This window comes from Pongo pygmaeus, chromosome 5, assembly GCF_028885625.2.
Source record: "Pongo pygmaeus isolate AG05252 chromosome 5, NHGRI_mPonPyg2-v2.0_pri, whole genome shotgun sequence".
NCBI classification, from domain to species: Eukaryota; Metazoa; Chordata; class Mammalia; order Primates; family Hominidae; genus Pongo; species Pongo pygmaeus.
This window is the reverse complement of record NC_072378.2, coordinates 117,398,443-117,412,141: the sequence shown is the minus strand read 5'-3', so window position 1 is coordinate 117,412,141 and position 13,699 is coordinate 117,398,443. Positions and strand designations below refer to the sequence as shown.

Below are 13,699 nucleotides of genomic sequence, written 5' to 3'. Positions count from 1 at the left end.
TCTTGGGACTCCTGAGCTGATGATCCTGCAGGTTCCTCAGGGGATGTCCAAAGTTTAACTCGGGTGTGGTGAATCCAAGATTCCACTCCTGCCACTTTAACTGCAGTGGGAGTAGAGAGGATTACCGAATATGGTCCTTCCCACAAAGAGTCCATAGATGGGGAGGTAGAGGGGAGAGATTTGACCAACACTAGATCTCCTGGTTGAAACAACTCTGTTCCCTGTTCTCTGTGACATCCTTCGGGTAGGTTTTTAAGGTTTTGTTGATATTTTGCCAAAGAAGTTATATCTTTGACCAAGTTGGCCATTTCCTAATCAAGTAGGAGGTCATTTGTAAGAAAAGGTCGCCCATACAGCATTTCATATGGACTGAGACCTATTTTGTGGGGAGAATTTCGAATTCTCAACAAGGCCATGGGCAAAAGAGTAGGCCATGGGAGGTGAGTTTCTTGTGTTAGTTTCCTTAAGTGCCTCTTGAGTGTTTCATTTGCCTTCTCAACCTTCCCTGAGGATTGTGGCCTCCAGGAGCAGTGAAGATGATATTGTATCCCTAGCGCCTTGGAGATTCCCTGAGTTATCATGGCTTTAAAAGCTGGACCATTATCACTCTGTAAACTTTGGGGAAGCCCAAATCTAGGAATTATTTCATGAATTAGGACTTTTATCACTTCCTGAGCCTTCTCTGTCTTGCAGGGGAAAGCTTCTATCCAATTTGTAAAGGTATCAACACAGACCAACAAGTATTGAAATCCCTTTGACTTAGGCATATGGGTGAAGTCTAACTGCCAGTCCTCTCCAGGATAGTGACCTATTCTTTGTTCCCCCAAAGGGGCCTTACGATATACCAAGGGATTATTTTTTTGGCACACCTCACAGGCTTTGACTACCTGTCGGATGGTCCAGAGGAGATTTGGCCCCGTAAATAGAGATTTGGCCATTTGATTAGTATTTTCAATACCCATATGAAAAGTTTGATGGAGGATTTTAAGTATTTTCCACTGGCCGGCTTTGGGTATAAGTGCCTTTCCTTCTTCTGTCACCAACCACCCCAAAGGGAGAAAACTATGTCCCCGTGAAAGTCCCCATTCTGTTTCAGTCGGGGAATACTGGGGCTTCATCTCCTGGAGGGGGTTGTTCCATACCAAGGGTCCTTCCATAGATATTTCTAAGGGGGTGTTCCGCCTGGCAGCAACTTTGGCCTCATCATCTGCCTGACAGTTTCCTTCTGCGTTTTCTCCTTCACCCTTCTGATGGCTTTGGCAGTGTAAGACTGCCACCTTCTTGGGTTTTTGCACTGCGTGCAATAACTTTATAATTTCCTTGTGGTATTTAATGGGGGTTCCCCCAGAGGTTAGGAACTCCCTTTCTTTCCATATCGCAGCATGGGCATGTAGGATTAGATAAGCATACTTGCTATCTGTATACACATTTATTCATTTTCCCTTTCCCAGTTCTAAGGCTCGGGTAAGGGCCACTAGTTCTGCTAATTGGGCACTGGTCCCTGGGGGAAGAGGCTTGCTTGCAAGTACTGTTACATCACTAACTATGGCATAACCCACCCTTCGTATCCCATTCTCCACAAATGAACTTCCATCAGTATATAGGTTAAGGTCAGGATTAGTTAAGGGACTTCTAAGAGATCATCTTGGGTGGCATAAGTCTGGACTATAATTTGTTGGCAGTCATGCTCGACTGGTTCCCCATTCTCTGGGAGAAAAGTGGCAGGGTTGAGGGCCACGCATGTGCGTATTTGAAGCACCGGTCCCTCAAGGAGTAGTGCCTGGTATCTAAGTAGGCAGTTGTCTGATAGCCATAAACTTCCTTTGGCACCTAGTATGCCATTTACATCATGAGTAGTCCAGACAGTGAGATCCTTTCCTTGTATTATTTTGATAGCCTCTGATGCTAAGATGGCCACTGCTGCAACAACCCTTAAACAGTGAGGCCAGTCTTTTGCTACTACATCAATTTCCTTACTTAGATATGCCACTGGTTGTGGGGTTGTCCCACGGGTCTGAGTAAGGACTCCAAGAGCTATCCCAGCTCTCTCTGTGACGTATAAAGAGAAGTTCTGTCCTGTGGGAAGGCTCAAAGCTGGAGCTTGTACTAGAGCCTGCTTTAAGGTGTTGAAGGCTATTTCTGCCTCTGGTTCCCATTCGACTAGATGAGTATTTGCCCTCTGGGTTTCCTTGATTAGAGTATAGAGGGGCCTGGCTATCTCACTGTATCTGGGGATCCATAGTCGGCAAAAGCTGGTAATTCCAAGGAACCCCCGCAACTGTTTTAATGTCTTAGGGCGAGGATAAGCCAGTATAGGCTGTATTCGTTCTTTGCTGAGGGCCCTGGTCCCTTTGGCTAAGATTAGGCCTAGATATTTAACCTGCTGTAGGCAAAGCTGGGCTTTCGACCTAGACACCTTGTACCCTTGATTAGCTAGAAAGTTCAAGAGATTTAGAGTAGCCTGCTGGCACGAGGCTTCTGAACTGGTAGCCAAAAGTAAATCATCCACATATTGAAGGACCAGAGTGCCTGGACTTGAGAATTGGCCTAGATCTTGGGCCAGTGCCTGACCAAACAGATGAGGGCTATCCCTAAACCCTTGGGGCAAGACTGTCCACGTAAGTTGGGATGTGTGGTCTGTGGGATCCTCAAAGGCAAAGAGGAACTGGGAATCAGAGTGCAGGGGAATACAGAAGAAGGCATCCTTGAGGTCCAGAACCGTGAACCATTCTGCTTCCTCTGGTACTTGAGAGAGCAGAGTATATGGGTTGGGTACAACTGGATATAGTGGAATTACTGCCTCATTAATGAGTCTAAGATCTTGCACTAGTCTCCACTGACCGTTTGGTTTTTGTACTCCCAGAATTGGGGTGTTGCAGGGACTGCTGCATTTCCTTACTAAGCCTTGAGCTTTCAAATGTTTAACAATATCCTATAATCCTTTATGAGCTTTGGGCCTTAAGGGATATTGCCTTTGATAAGGAAAAGTGGTGGGATCTTTTAACCTGATTTGGACTGGGCGGGCATTTTTTGCCCTTCCAAATTGTCCTTCCAATGCCCAGACTTCAGGGTTGATTCCCTCCTCAAGTAGGGGACAACAAATGGGTAACTTGTTCCCCATATTCATGTAGATAATAGCTCCAGCCTTGGCTAGTATATCCCTCCCTAATAAGGATGTGGGACTTTCAGGCATAACAAGAAAGGCATGTGAAAAGAGCAAAGTCTACCAATTACAACTGAGGAGGTGGGAGAAATACCTGTTTACAGGCTGTCCCAGGATTCCTTGGATGGTAACGGACCTCGAGGACAGTCGTCCAGGACAGGAGATTAACACTGAGAAGGCTGCGCCAGTGTCCAGGAGGAAGTCAATTTCCTGGCCCTCAATAGTTAAACATACCCGGGGCTCAGTGAGGGTGATGACATGAGCTGGCGCTTGCCCGGGGCACCCTCAGTCCTGTTGTTGGATCATCTGGTTAGGGGTTTCTGACCCAGGGAACCTTAGTCCTCTGGGGCAGTGCACCTTCCAGTGATTGCCTCGGCATAGTGGACATGGACGAGGGGGCAGCTTGTTTCTCATTGGACAATCTTTTTTAAAGTGTCCTAGTAAACCACACTGATAACAAGCTCTATCAGGTGACTGGCCTGCTTCATTTTCTGTCCTCTCTGAACCACCAAGGTTTGTTTGTCTGAGGGCCATGACTAAGGCTGCAGCCTTTCTCTGATCTCGCTTTTCCTTTTGGGCCTGTTCCTCTTGGTCCCTATTACAGAACACCAAGGTTGCCAGGTTTAATAATGTCTCTAGATTTCGTTTAGGACCCAGGGCTTGCTTTTGGAGCTTTCTCCTGATATCTGCAGCTGATTGGGTAATAAACTTATCTTTTAGAATCAATTGACCCTCGAGTGATTCGGGTGACAGGGGAGTATATTTTCTTAAGGTCTCTCGTAGCCGCTCGAGGAAGGCAGAAGGATTTTGTTCCTTTTCCTGGGTTATGGTGGACATCATTGAATAATTCATGGGCTTTTTTCTAATTCTCCTTAGTCCTTCTAGAACACAGGTCAACAGATGTTTACGACTCCAGTCCCCATGATCTGAGTCAAGGTCCCAGTGGGGATCCATACTGGGGATGGCTTGCTGACCAGTAGGGAATTTGTCCCTTTCTTTGGCTGTCATCCTATCATTTACTTGACTAAGATACCAGGTATCTCCAAACTCTCAGGCTGCAGCTAAAGCCACATTCTTTTCATTAAAGGCCAGGGTTTGATCTAACAGTAGCATGACATCTCTCCAAGTGAGGTCAAAGGTTTGCCCTAGACCCTGTAGGACATCTATGTACCTATCAGGATCATCTGAAAACTTCCCCAGGTCTGCCTTGATCTGCTTTAAATCAGAGAGGGAGAAGGAGACATGTACCTAGGTTGGGCCAAATTCTCCTCCCCCTGCAGCTTGAAGGGGACATAACCGATAGCCCGGGGGTTTTTGTGGTCCTTTGGAGATTTCTTTGCTTATTTCCTTCTGGGCAAGGGAGATTAGAGGAGGATTATCATTAATAGGAAGGGGAGCTATAGGGAGGCTAGGATATGGGGGTAAGCTGAGGGGTCCTCCTGTGGGATGTAAATTGTAAGCTTTGCATAGTTGTGTATTCTCCCTCAATGAAAAGAAAGCTTGGACATAAGGTATTTCACTCCATTTGCCTTCCCTCTTACAGAAAAGATCAAGCTGCAGGACAGTGTTGTAATTTGTACTTCCCTCAGGTGGCCATTTTTCCCCATCAGAAAGAGAATACTGGGGCCAAGCTGTAGTACAGAAAAAAATGAGCCACCTCTTTTTCAGGGTTTGTGGGTCAAATTGGTCCCAATGGCTTAGGATGCATTTCAAGGGTGAGCCTGTTGATGCCTGAGTGTTTCCCATCTGAAAGACAAAACTGCCCGTGGTTTTGGTTTGTTTTGTTTCTCTCCCTGCCCAAGAACCCGCAATGATCCCTGGACCCTGCTGATTGGAATAGTTGCGCTCACCGACGCAGCAGCAGAAACAACCCCTGCCCAAGAACCCGCAACGATCCCTGGACCCTGCTGATCGGAATAGTTGCACTCACTGATGCAGCAGCAGAAACAACCCCTGCCCAAGAACCCTCAATGATCCCTGGACCCTGCTGATCGGAATAGTTGTGCTCACCGACGCAGCAGCAGAAACACTAGATATCCTCCCAGACCACATGGAGGACCGAGGAAGGTCGGATTTAGTGGTCCTTACCGACACATTCTCGAAAACCTGCACCCTTGCCTGTCCTCCTAGACCACAAGGAGGACCGACCGAGAAAAATCGGATTTAGTGGCCCTTACCAATGCATTCTCAAAAACCTGTTAGAATCCTAAGCATTCTCCTGTTAGCATTGGGACTTTACCCCATCCTATAAAGATGTTATGCCCCAAAAATGAAGTGGAGGGCCATACCCTGAGGGAGGGAAAGGATCTCCAGGGCTGGAGAAGTGACACCTTTTGTCCTTACTTATATGAATAGGAAGGATACAATTTCTGAGGCTCCCCATATCCTAGCTGCAGGAATAGCTTTTGTTAGGCCTGTTAGTCTGAAGAGGAATCCTAAAATTCCAGGTAGTCCCCACTATGATGGGGCTTTGGGCAAAAATTATGTCTTTCTGATTGGTGAGCCCGGGTGCCTAAAGAAGGTAACAGAGTCCTGGAGTTTATACTAGAAGTCATTCTTATAGGAGAAACTAGAAAAGCACAGACAGGTAGCAATTTTTAGAAGTGGGTCTAACCTCAGAGAAGAGAGGCGAGAGGAAGTTTGTTTGGCAGGCATTAGGACCCAGAGGGCAAGGGTCAGGATAGATAGGATAGATGGGCGAGTCTCGCTTGGGCGACATGCTTTTGAGTTCCGCTCATGGCCGCAGGGTCAACCAACATGTTGTTGGGACCCTGGAGCTGCATGGCTTTCCTCTCTGTCGACCCTCGGCTCAGCTCAGAAGTATAGGAAAAGTGGAAACTGGTTCTAGGCAAACCAACGGTCCCAACTCCGAAGAGTCGGGGGTTGTTAGAGAGCCCTTTCTCAGAAAGCCTGACACCCGTGTCTTTAGTCCGGCGGCCGCGCTCGTTGCTTTTAACTGGCCGACAGGTGCCCGGTATTTAGCCCCCGAATTCTAAGGAAAGATAGGACAGAATAGCAAGCAAAAGGGGTCCGATGGTACTCACTGCTTGGCGATAGGCAATTTTCTCACCACTTGGCGATAGGCGATAGTCTCTCTGCTCAGCGATTGTCTCACCGCTTGGCAATAGGTGAAAGTCCCTTTGTGGTCGCCAAAATGTGTCCAGAATTGGTGGGTTCTTGGTCTCACTGACTTCAAGAATGAAGCCGTGGACCCTCGCGGTGAGTGTTACAGCTCTTAAGGTGGCGTGTCTGCAGTTTGTTCCTTCTGATGTTCAGATGTGTTCGGAGTTTCTTCCTTCTGGTGGGTTCGTAGTCTCGCTGGCTCAGGAGTGAAGCTGCAGACCTTCGTGGTGAGTGTTACAGCTCTTAAGGCAGTGCGTCTGCAGTTGTTCGTTCCTCCTGGTGGGCTCGTGGTCTCGCTGGGTTCAGGAATGAAGCTGCAGATCTTCGCGGTGAGTGTTGCAGCTCATAAAAGCAGTGTGGACCCAAAGAGTGAGCAGTAGCAAGATTTATTGCGAAGAGCAAAAGAACAAAGCTTCCACAGTGTGGAAGGGGACCCAAGCGGGTTGCCAATGCTGGCTCGGGCAGCCTGCTTTTATTCTCTTATCTGGCTCCACCCACATCCTGCTGATTGGTAGAGCTGAGTGGCCTGATTTGACAGGGTGCTGATTGGTGCGTTTACAATCCCTGAGCTAGATACAAAGGTTCTCCATGTCCCCATCAGATTAGCTAGATACAGAGTTTTGACACACAGGTCCTCCAAGGCCCCACCAGAGCAGCTAGATACAGAGTTATCGATTGGTGCACTCACAAACCTTGAGCTAAACATAGGGTACTGATTGGTGTGTTTACAAACTTTGAGCTAGATACAGAGTGCCCATTGGTGTGTTTACAATCCCTGAGCTAGACATAAAGGTTCTCCAAGGCCCCACCAGAGCAGCTAGATACAGAGTGGCGATTGGTGCACTCACAGACTTTGAGCTAAATACAGAGTGCTGATTGGTGTGTTTACAATCCCTGAGCTAGACATAAAGATTCTCCAAGGCCCCACCAGGGCAGCTAGCTACGGAGTGTTGATTGGTGCACTCACAGACCTTGAGCTAAATACAGAGTGCCGATTGGTGTGTTTACAATCCCTGAGCTAGACATAAAGTTTCTCCAAGGCCCCACCAGAGCAGCTAGATACAGAGTGTCAATTGGTGCACTCACAGACCTTGAGCTAAATACAGAGTGCCGATTGGTGTGTTTACAATCCCTGAGCTAGACATAAAGGTTCTCCAAGGCCCCACCAGAGCAGCTAGATACAGAGTGTCGATTGGTGCACTCACAAACCTTGAGCTAAACACACGGTGCTGATTGGTGTGTTTACAAACCTTGAGCTAGATACAGAGTGCCTGAGCTAGATATAAAGACTCTCCACGTCCTCACCAGACTCAGGAGCCCAGCTGGCTTCACCTAGTGGATCCCGCACTGGGGCTGCAGGTGGAGCTGCCTGCCAGTCCCGCGCCGTGCGCTTGCAATCCTCAGCCCTTGGGTGGTCCATGGGGCTGGGCGCCATGGAGCAGGGGGCGGCCCCCGTTGGGGAGGCTCGGGCTGCACAGGAACCCATTGAGGCAGGGGAAGTCTCTGGCATGGCAGGCTGCAGTCCCGAGGCCTGCCCTGCGGGAAGGCAGCTAAGGCCCGGCGAGAAATCCAGCGCAGCGCCGGTGGGCTGGCACTGCCGGGGGACCCAGTATACCCTCCACAGCTGCTGGCCCGGGTGCTAAGTCCCTCATTGCCTGGGGCCGGCAGGGCCGGCTGGCTGCTCCAAGTGTGGGGCCCGCCAAGCTCACACCCACCCGGAACTCCAGCTGGCCCGCAAGCACCGCACACAACCCTGGTTCCCGCTCACGCCTCTCCCTCCACACCTCCCTGCAAGCTGAGGGAGTGGGCTCCGGCCTTGGCCAGCCCAGAAAGGGGCTCCCACAGTGCAGCGGTGAGCTGAAGGCCTCCTCAAATGCCACCAAAATGGTAGCCCAGGCAGAGGAGGCGCCGAGAGTGAGCGAGGGCTGTGAGGACTGCCAGCAAAGTGTCACCTCTCAAGACTATCTCAAAAAAAAAATTAAAATTAAATAAAATTAAACATTTTAATCTCTCAGTCACACAGCTAAACTTCAAGTGCTCAAAAGCCACAAATAGCTAATGGCCACTGTATTGGACAACGTAGGTATAAAACATTTCCATCATCACTGAAATCTATTGGTCACTGCTGGATTATACAGTAAAGTTTTGAAATTGCAAATATGTGTGTATGTGTTATAATTGTACATAGGTTTTGTTGATATGTCAACCAAGGCCTTTTAGAAGCATTTCTATGTTTAGAGGCCTTTTAGAAACAAGGCCTTTTAGAAACAATTCCTATCATTAAATAGATTTAATGATAGAGGTAATGTTTTGAATGATTCCTCCTTAGGTATATTACTTGTTTCTGTTAAACCTGTGACAAAGACCCTTTCTTTGATCAAAATGTGGTTATGCTCCTTTGAGTCCTCTTCTTGACTAGGCCTCAACCTTGGTCTTCCTGTGTCCATCCTTGCTGAGTTCAGTTTTAGCAAGAATCCTACAAAGTCAGTTTAGGAGAACCCCCTACCACTGATACCTGTTCAAGTTCTTCATCTCCCACCCTTGATGGACATTGGTCTGATTTAAGTAAGAATCCTGTTTAGGCTCTTGGCCTGCCTTTAGCAAGAATCCCATTAGTCTAATTTAACAAGGATTGCTCTATCCTGGATGCTGTCCCTGTATTTTTCCACCCAATGAATTCCTCACTCAGTTTTTTGGCTATAAAAACCCCAACTGTTATGTTGCAATATTTGTCTTTCCTAGTGTGCTATTCCACTTGTCTTAAGTCTTTCTTACCATTTTAACAAGTGTCAGAATAATTTTTTCTCTAATATTTGATACACAAGACATAAGAATTACCTAGTAGACCATTATATATGTATAAAACCTGGTCAGTTTTTCATAAACCTGTAATTAAAATCCTAAAATTAGAAAATTAGAAAGATTTTAGAAACATTTAGATGTTATGATGTTGCAAGAAATTTTTTCTTTAAAAATAGTCATGCTTAAACACTGTTTCTTTAAAAAACCCTGGTACTTTATAAGGGAGTCTGTTTAAGCTTTTGGACAATTCTGAATATTAGTTTTTTTCTTATATTTAGCCAGTCTTCTCTTCATTTCTCCCATTCATTAGTCTTAGTTCTTACCTCTAAATGTACAAAGAATAATTTAATCACTTTCCACATGATAGCCATTCAACTACGTAGAGATAACTGTTGTAGCTCATTGTAAGCATTTTTTTTTTTGAGACAGGGTCTCACTCTGTTGCCCAGGCTGGTGTGCAGTGGTGCAATCATGGTTCACTGCAGCCTCCATCTCCCAGGCTCAGGTGATCATCTTGCCTGAGCCTCCCAAGTAGCTGGGACTACAGGTGCACACTACCATGCCTCACTAATTTTAGTATTTTTTTTTTAGAGACAGGGTCTTGCTATGCTGCCCAGTCTAGTCTTGAACTCCTGGGCTCAAGCAATCTGCCTGCCTTGACCTCCCAAAGTGCTGGGATTACAGGCATGAGCCACCATGATGGAACCAAGCATTTTCTTTGGAGGAAAACTTCAAGTATCTTCAATTGCTCCCCAGGCAATGTAGCATCTAAATCTTTGTCCTAGTCGCCCTCCCGTGATTTCATTCCAGCTAGTTAATATTCTCTTAAATATTGCCCCCATAAAGACACTGCACTCTCAATGTGTTCTTGTCAGTGAAGGGAGACTCTAACTATGAAGGTCTTCTTTTTGTTGTAGCCAAAAGTGGAATCAGATTTTTAGGATGCCTGCCATTGAAAGACCATAGTCTTTTCCATGTTCGTTATTATTAAGCCAGATCGCTTTCATTCGTTCATTTACAGAATTGATATGAAACTTAGATTTAGGATTTTACATTTGTTCCTATCAAATTTGAATCAATTTCCTGATTCTGTTATGATATTTTTGAATTTCAAGGCTGTAACTGAACCTGCTAGTGATGGTGATAATCATTTATTATCTGCAAAGTTGATAAATATGTTTACTATGCATTCATTCCAAACCACTGATAAAAATATTGAGAAAGGCACTGAGCCCTATGCCTATCATTTAATACTTCCCTCAGGTTGGCATTATTTGATTTTGAGTCACATAGGTGGGTTTTAAATCCTGGGTCTGCCGTTTGGTGGCCTTGAGCAGATTATTTAACTCCTTTAAACTTCAGTTTGCCTTTCCACAAAATGAGGTTAGTAATAGTAGTAGTCACCTGATTGGCTTGATATGGTGCTAAAATGAGAGAACATCTCTAAAACCCTTAGTCAAATGACATAAAATAAAGGTATTTTTTAATGTTGAAATAATAGATTCAAAATTTAGCAATTATAATATAGAAGAAGAATTTCATATATTGTTTAGAGTAAAAATGTAAGATATTAATTTTGTTCTTTATATTCCTTATGTTTTTAACAGCAGGAAAAACCCTTGTTAGCTTAACTGTGGATGGAGATTTTATATACTGGATCATCACAGCAAAGGATAGCACACAGATTTATCAAGCAAAGAAAGGAAATGGGGCCATCGTCTCCCAGGTGAAGGCCCTAAGGAGTAGGCATATCTTGGCTTACAGTTCAGTTATGCAGCCTTTTCCAGGTAATAAAGTCACGTTCGTAATCAGCTTGTTCTCCCAATTTAGGGTCAGAAAAATCTCATAATATCTCCTTCTCCAAGGCTGTCCCTTTAGCCCCTTTGTTGTGCTCTCATCCTTGCTCCAAACTCTGCCAGTCTTTAGTGTGCACTGTGATTGCTGTTTGCCCTGGATCACAAATTACTTCTATGTGTAAACACAGCTCAGGGTGTGGGCAACTTTATACATGGGAAACCTGCGTCCTGTTGTTCTCTCTGCCTGTCCTCTTTCTCTTCTCAGTCCCATAATTTCTCTTCTTTCTCTTATTTCTCCTTTGCTGATATTTTAGGCCTCCCAGTGGTGTCAAAAAGCATTGCATACAACCTCGTTTTCAAAGTAACGGGTCATACTTCTGTTACTATGCAGTATGCAGTATTAGGTATCAAATCATTAAGTATTAATATATACTGTTAAAATATGTAGTACCATTTAACATGAGTAAGCCTGTGCTACCATTTTTATTAAGTTTTTATCTTTTTAAAAAAAAGTCACTGATGAAGTTTTTAGTGTTATGCCCCTCATCCTACTTTTCCCATAAACTGTGAATTTTATTGTGTGATTTGTATACTGCAATGATTCCTAGGAAGGCGTGTATCATGTTATAGCAGAATTGACTATATATTTTCTACTGACAGTCATAATAAAACATTGTTGAAATCTAAAAACCATACAAACAAAAACAAAAACAGTATTGCCAAAAAAATTAGCTGGGCATAGTGGCGGGTGCCTGTAGTCCCAGCTACTCGGGAGGCTGAGGCAGGAGAATGGATTGAACCTGGGAGGCGGAGCTTGCAGTGAGCCCAGATTGCACCACTGCACTCCAGCCTGGGCGACTGAGCGAGACTCGTCTGAAAACAAAAACAAAAACAGAATTGCATGGCCTCATTGGTATTTTGTCAAGGCTGTCTTTGTCACTAAGGTGCAAATATCATTCTAAATTAACTATAACTCTCCTCTGGAGAGGGACAGATATGAATGACATAAACTCCCTTTGTTTAAATGTTTTCAGTTATAAAATATGTAAATTGAGAAATGTTAAAATTTATAAATAAAGCCTACTTTGTATTTTTGTAAAATAATTTATTTTTCACTTTGAGAAATTTAAGAGATTTTAAAAGTTCATGTGGCTTCTGGTTTCTGGCCCAGAAACTTAGAAATTGCCACTCCACCCAAAAACAAGTAAAAGGCTGAGCAAACTGAAAACTTAACAGCTCTTCTTGGATCCACAAGAGAAGTGAGGTCACAGAGCAAACTGCCGTCCCCAGTTGGAAAGACAGATTGGTAAATGCAGAGAATTACAACTTACCAGAGCAAAAACCCATGAGCTGAAATCTTTTTAGAAAGCAGTGTTAGTGGTAGAAAAATCTAAACTGTAATTGATGAATTGCTTGAGGCTCAGTGTGGATAACTCTGAGAGTTAGAAACTCGAGGGGCATCCAGTTATAGGGGGGCTTCATTTTATGAGTTTTACCTCCAGGAGCTTTAACTGGTTTTTTTCTTAGAAAATCTCCTTGTGCTTCCCACAGAGAAAAGGGAAAAGGAAAAATTTTGAAAGGCATCAGAGCATTCTGTTCTTCTTAACAAGGTCTGCATTCAAGATACACTAATCACAGCTGGACCTGCTCGGGTTTTATCAGAGCTTAATTGACCTGGGCAAAGAGAAGTGCCCAACCCCAGCCCACTCCAGCCGTCGTGTCCCACCTAAGTGGGGTGGGGGGACTGAAAAGAACCTGTGAAGTTCACAGTCGAAAAGCAAAGCAAAAACCCACTTGAAGTTAACTGAGATCTAATCTAACACTATAAAATGCCTCCCCTCCCCCTATACCTTACCACCGCATTACTAAAGGCCCATTTACAGCAGTTGCTTTCACCCAGTACAGCATATTCAGCTATCAAGAAAAAATTACAAGGCATACTACAAGATTGAAGAGATAGAGGAACTATCACAATCAGATTTAAATATGGCAGGGATGTTAGAATTATCAGACTGAGAATTTAAAACAACTATGATTAATATGCTAGGGACTCTAATGGATAAAGTAGTCAGTATACAAGAACAGATGGTCAATGTGAGCAAAGATATGGATATTTGAGGAAAAAAAAGAAATGTTAGAGATAAAAACACTGTAGCATATGAAGAATGTTTGATGGGCTTAATAGTAGACTGGATGTGGCTGGGGAAGGAATCTCTGAGCTTGAAAATATCTCAATAGAAACCTGCAAAACTATAAAGGTAAAAAAAAAAAAAGGAAAAAAACCGGAACAGAATATTCAAGAACTGTGGGGAAACTACAAAAAGTGTAAGATAGGTATAATATGAATACTAGAAAAAGAAGAGAGAAAGGAACAGAAGAAATATTTGGAAGAAATATTTGGAACAATAATGACGGATAATTTCCCCAGATTAATGTCAGATACCAAACTACAGGTATGGGAAGCTCAAAGAATACCAAGAAGGATAAATGCCAAAATCTACACTAGGCCTATCATATTCAAACTGCAGAAAACCAAAGATAAAGAAAAAAAGTTCTGAAAGAAGCCAGAGGAAAAAATACTTTACCTATGGAGAACAAAAATAAGAATTCTATCCAACTTCTCCTCAGAAACTATATAAGCAAGAAGAGAGAAAAGTAAAATATTTTAAATGTTGAGAGAAAAAAACACTAACCTAGAATTCCATACCCTGGAAATTATCCTTCAAAAGAGAAGGCTCAATAAAGACATTCTTGGACAAAAACTGAGAGAATTTGTTATCAGTAGACCTGCTTTGGAAGACATGTTAAAAGAAGT

The 13,699-nt window shown here is 44.2% G+C and overlaps 1 protein-coding gene across 3 annotated transcripts in view; it reads left to right on the top strand.

Annotated features, from left to right (window-relative positions):
• Positions 1-13,699, top strand: part of ROS1 (ROS proto-oncogene 1, receptor tyrosine kinase) — a 156,993-nt gene that overhangs the window by 80,588 nt on the left and 62,706 nt on the right. For 2 of the 3 annotated variants that reach the window (XM_054491542.2, XM_054491543.2), the window contains one exon: positions 10,696-10,875. In XM_054491542.2, the coding sequence (XP_054347517.2) occupies positions 10,696-10,875 (180 nt within the window). The remainder of the gene's footprint in view (positions 1-10,695; positions 10,876-13,699) is intronic. The other variant, XM_054491544.2, reaches the window with a different exon arrangement.